At 46.0% G+C, this 5,193-nt stretch overlaps 1 protein-coding gene across 1 annotated transcript; it reads left to right on the top strand.

Annotated features, from left to right (window-relative positions):
* Positions 1-45: 45 nt before the first annotated feature.
* On the top strand, positions 46-741 carry LOC103805959 (ras-like protein family member 11A; the record flags this gene model as incomplete). Its single annotated transcript, XM_009078625.1, has 2 exons — positions 46-125; positions 289-741. Coding segments are annotated over 2 exons (533 nt in total), but the record flags the coding sequence as incomplete, so codon positions are not given.
* Between the last annotated feature and the right edge of the window lie 4,452 nt (positions 742-5,193).

The following is a 5,193-nucleotide window of genomic DNA, read 5'->3' as shown; positions in this document are numbered from 1 at the left end:
CGGCGCGGCTCCGCGGGCGGCGGCTCACGGCTCTCTGCTCCCCAGGCAACCTCTACTCCCGCCTCGTCCACCTGGAGGGCGACCACGTTGCCGTACAGATCCAGGACACGCCGGGCTGCATCCAGGTACGGAGATGCTTTGGATCAGTCCTTCTCTGCCACCCGAAGGCTCAGCTTTTGAGCCCAAGTTTCCTGTATGTCCAGACTTAGTCTCCAGGCTTCCCTCTGGACCATTTGAGTGTGCTGTCTATGCACCCAATGCAAATCTGTGCTTTTCCTTGTACCACAGGTGCAGGAAGACTGTATGCAGGTGCTGGACTCCCTGTCCAGGTGTGTGAAGTGGGCAGAGGGCTTCCTCCTGGTCTACTCCATCACAGACTACAGCAGCTACCAGTCGGTCCGACCGCTCTACCAGCACATACGCAAGGTCCACCCTGATGCCAGGACTCCCATCATCGTTGTGGGGAACAAAGCAGACCTCCTCCACGCCAGGCAAGTACAGGCAAAAGAGGGACTACAGCTGGCTAATGAACTGGGCAGCCTGTTCTTGGAAATCTCTACAAGTGATGACTCCCAAGGCGTCTGCGACGTCTTCCAGTATCTTTGCAAGGAGATCAGCAAACTACAGCACGCTGGCAGCACGGACAGGAGGAGATCATCCATCATCCCTCGGCCCAAGTCTCCCAACATGCAGGATCTAAAGAGACGTTTCAGACAGGCTTTATCTTCCAAAGTCAAGTAAACTTCCCAATGAGATCCTGTGTGACTCAATAGACTTTATTTTTGTAAACTAGTTAATAAAAGTCTTTATTTTTGTACTAATGCCATCAGTGTAGAAGTAAGTATGTTGAAGCTTGAAATTTCCTTGCCATTCTCTTGTTTGACTGGTTGGGTTATTTTTGCCAAAAAAAAAAATATTGCTGCCTAGCAACTAAATTGAAGTAGTTGAAGAAGATTTTTGCCAGGAGGTTTTGATTCCATTTCTGTTTGGGCTGAGACTTGCTGTGTTATCCTACTCAAATGATTATTTTTTTGAGGCCTCAGTTTCCTGTTTGTAAAATGGGAGTGATAATGATGTTACTCACCTGCCTTTATAAAACACTTGGAAAGCCTTTGGTGGAAAACTTTATAGGAGAAAAAAAAAGCTCTATTAAACATGAAAATATAAAACTGTCTGTAAGAATTCTGATTATAACAGGATCACTTTCCTCACTCAAAACTCTTGCTTGCACCTAAAATAGCCCAAATGCTGATAAGCTGTTAGGAATGAGTTTCGATTTCCAATGTGCTTGAGATATCTGTTCTACAGAATTAATCTTTTGAGCCCCAAGCATTTAACAGGAGGGTTGAGTTTCTCCTACAGATTACTGTAGGACAAAGTGCTGAGCAATCCACAGCAGAGGAGTGTGTGGGATGGCTGTTGCTTTCTCTGGAGACGTGTGATAGGAACGACTGATGCGTAGGTTCCCTGAACAGAAAATAGCTATATTTATAAGGAACCACATCTTTATCTTCCCCAGCGTAATTTTGTAGCTATTAGAAACAGGTCTGACTTTTAACTCTTATTTCAGATAAGCTCTAACCATATGGGGTTTATTAACTGTTTGCTGGATGTCTGAGCATGAAATGTGGGTTTTACCCTTCAAGAATGCCTCTGAAGTATGTACGTTAAAAATAGAGCTCTGTTCCATGCTGAGTAGAGTATATGGAAGTAGATTAATCCGCACAGGGGAAACTTGCTGTCCTCACTCAAGCACAACTCCAGTAAGATTTTATTTTTAAAAAATCTCATAGATTAAGTACAAATACCATTTTCTTCTTTCTTTTTGTTAGAAAAAGCAGGTAGCTGCTGTGCAAGCGCCTGGCCGGCTGCAGGGACACTCCTCTGCCTTGTAGTTAGTGGGCAGTCTCTGTTGCTTCTGACCCCTGGGGCTGGAAGCTTTCTGGGCCACCTCCACTCTTTATCTGTAGATCAAAGTCTTCCTGATGGTCCTAATTGAGGGAAGGGTGACTGAGCAAGTTAAAGACCATGCTCTGCGCAGAAGCATCAGAGACCTGTGCTAGCACTGGGTAGGGGTGTGGGATGTCAGCAGCACTATTCCCCACCCAGGGCCATGTATGCATCCTCCGTCCAGGCATGTTACCTGTATGTCTCTCCCCTGAAGGCTTTGTGCTTACCTACCAAACAGAACAGGAGAGCTGAAGGGAGGCAGCTCCAGACCTGTAGGAACAGCCTGAAACTGGGATTGCACACTGGGTCCAAAATTCTTGAGTTATTTCATGGGAATGCAAAAGCATGGTGGCAGCCTGGACAAATCAAAGCACTGTTTAAACATGTTAATATAACATTTAACACATGGTAGATAATTTCTTCGCTGTGAGAGTTGCTCTGTCAGGCCCAGGACTCTGGGCTGGGGGCTTGAGGGGAGCAGTGGAATGGGATTGGTGAGAATGAGCACATTCCTGACAGACATGAACTCACCACATGGGCCGCATGTTCACAGGGAAATTTGAAGAGGAGTTGAAAAATCACAAGTCATATATTCATGAAGCATTTCACCATCCTGGAACCAGGATAACAAGAGAAATTACCATTGTGATGCTGTTCTGTTTTTTAAACTGTAGCTTTTGCCTTTGAAAAGATCAAAGCTTCATTTTCTACTCATGTAACCAGTGCAGAGTTTTGCTGAGCAAATTGCTAAAGATATCCAGGTCATACACGGTCACAAAATATGCTATAAGGGCAAGTAATGTGTACTTGACCTGTCTGCATTGCACCACAGTCCTCAAAGGTCAGGTGAAAAAGAGCATTGGGCACTGATTCAGGTGCCTCCCACTGCCCCAGGTGAAGCAGGAGCTTAAGTCCCCACTGTGGTACAGCAGGAGAGTCAGGGCAGGAACTGGTGGACACAGGATGGGAGGGATGGGCAGGAACAGAAGAGTAAATACAGTCTATTGCCCTGTCTCTCTCTCTCACGGGCAGAAGCTAAGGAAATGGGGCTTGTTACATAGGCACCCATGTTCAGGTTGAGGCAGAAACTCTCCCATCTCCTCCTCTCCCCATTCTTCTCATGCTGTTGGACTGCTTCAGCCACAATCTGGAGTAGAATGAGGCCCCTCAGGGATGTAATGGGGAATCTGACTGATTAAAACATGCCCATGGCAAAGAGGGAGGGCTGCTCTGACCTGCCTCTAACCCAAGGCAGCAGCTGAGTTGGGCCATTCTGGATAATTCTTTTGGGCACAGGTACAGAAATTAGGCATTTACAATGTCTGAATTTGCCCTGTCTGGCACAGGTCTACCATCACCCAGAAGTTTTCAACCCTGAGCTGATGGGAAAGGAGCAGCAGGAGCCTGCTTGCTCCTAGCTCATTTTGCCCCAGTATTTTCTTCAGTTCTGAATGAGCAGACAAAGGTGCACACGAGGGTAGGGAGGGAAAAGTATCTCTCAAGTGCTAGCAGAGGAGCTCTAAAGCCTTGTTTCTCCTGGGCCATGGCCACTTATGCCTTCCCTACAGAATACTTGCCATCCCCAGTCTCTAAGCCCTTCACACAGAGGCCAGGGTGGCTTCAGGAGGGTAAGTAGGGCACGGCCTGGCCTTTCTCCTTGATCAGAGGGAAATATGTGTCTGCCTCCTTCCTCCCACAACCTCCGCTATGAAACAGAATCACAGCAATTTTCCCTGACAAGACGGATGAGTCGGTTTTCAGAAGCAGGGATGTGTGCAGCATCATACACTATTATGGCTGCTACTACATCAGCATCTCCCCCCTGTTGGACTATTTTGTCTAGTTATCTCCACGCTCTGAAATCATCCAGTAATGCTTCAAGACTTCATGAATTTTAAAAGAACAACTGCCACAAACCTGTTCTGTGTGCTTCAGTTCAGGAGCCGCAGATCCCTAGACAGAGATAGGGATGTTTTCTTCAAAAAGCTTTATGGATGTCCCCTCACATTCTGCCCCTCTTGAGCAGCCTAGATACAGGCTGCTTGCTCACTGTCTCTTGGCAGGAGCTTGGCTCTCAGCATAAAATGGTCAGTCCTGTAGGTTCATGCTGTGTTCTGTGGTTTGTTCAGATGAAGGGCCAACAAACAGACTGTGGACAAGGACTCTTCACACCAGGGGCAGGAACTGAGTTCCAGTTCAGGCAGAGAGCAACAGTGGTCGAGGGTTGGATGGATGGATGACTAGAAACAAAACTACATCCCATGCCTGGACCTCCTATAACATTATTTTAGTCCTGAGGGACTTCATTTGCTTTTGGTGAAGCTGCTGGTTATTTATGAATATCTAGATAGGTTCAGAATAAAGTCCTTTAGGCAAAGGTAACCATTTGTGGCAGCTGTTGCACTTGGCACAGTGATTCACACTAGTGCAGCAGCAAGATCTCTTCAGTTTCTCCTAAAGTGAGAATTGAAAATTAGTTGTCCTTCTAGGAGCAACATCTCTGAGGGTGATGCTGTTGTTGCGTCACTGCACTGAAGTACACGCTCCACCATCAGGGTGACATCCCTGTAAAGCTGGTATTGAGTTAGAGCAGGGCTCCCAAAACAGCAGCTCAGCTCAGATCTGGGGTAATTAGCAAAAATTCAGTTTTCCAGAAAACCCCACTGATGCTCAGACTTGCTTTTCCAACACTCCTCATTTCACCTATCAAAAAAGAAGGAGAAAGCAAAGCCTTTCAATTGAAAATGGTTTCTTTGCTTTTAAGTTTTCTTATTACATTGAATGCTTGATGCTTGCGACTGAAATAAGTATAAATACATATTGTGATTGTAAGGCCAATGTATATTGTGGAGCATAATCAGTTATATCCCATTTTCCCATACCACCAGAAGAAAAATTAGGGTATAGAGATTGAGCATCCATTTCACTGCCCTATGGTACCTGATTTACAACTGCAAAGCTATACAGCAAATTTTGCATAATGATTATAGAGCTTCATAGATGTCATACCTGCTGTTTTGAAAAATGCACCTGGCTGTTTGCTCTCCATGCTTTTCTTTTGTGACTGAAAATAACTATCCTTAGAAGCAAACTGCACCCAGAGGCCCTTGCAGTGTGAGCTGCCGTGTATAGGTGGCTGATTTGGCCTCATGCCTCATGCTTGGGCTTTGCTGGACAAGTGTTTGAACGAAGGCATCTGCCCACGTGCTGGAGCTTGCAGGGTCATGGTTCAGCAATGCATTT

This window comes from Acanthisitta chloris, unplaced genomic scaffold, assembly GCF_000695815.1.
Source record: "Acanthisitta chloris isolate BGI_N310 unplaced genomic scaffold, ASM69581v1 scaffold21957, whole genome shotgun sequence".
Lineage (NCBI taxonomy): Eukaryota > Metazoa > Chordata > Aves > Passeriformes > Acanthisittidae > Acanthisitta > Acanthisitta chloris.
Note: the sequence above shows the minus strand (reverse complement) of the source record. Positions and strands in the feature narration are given on the sequence as shown.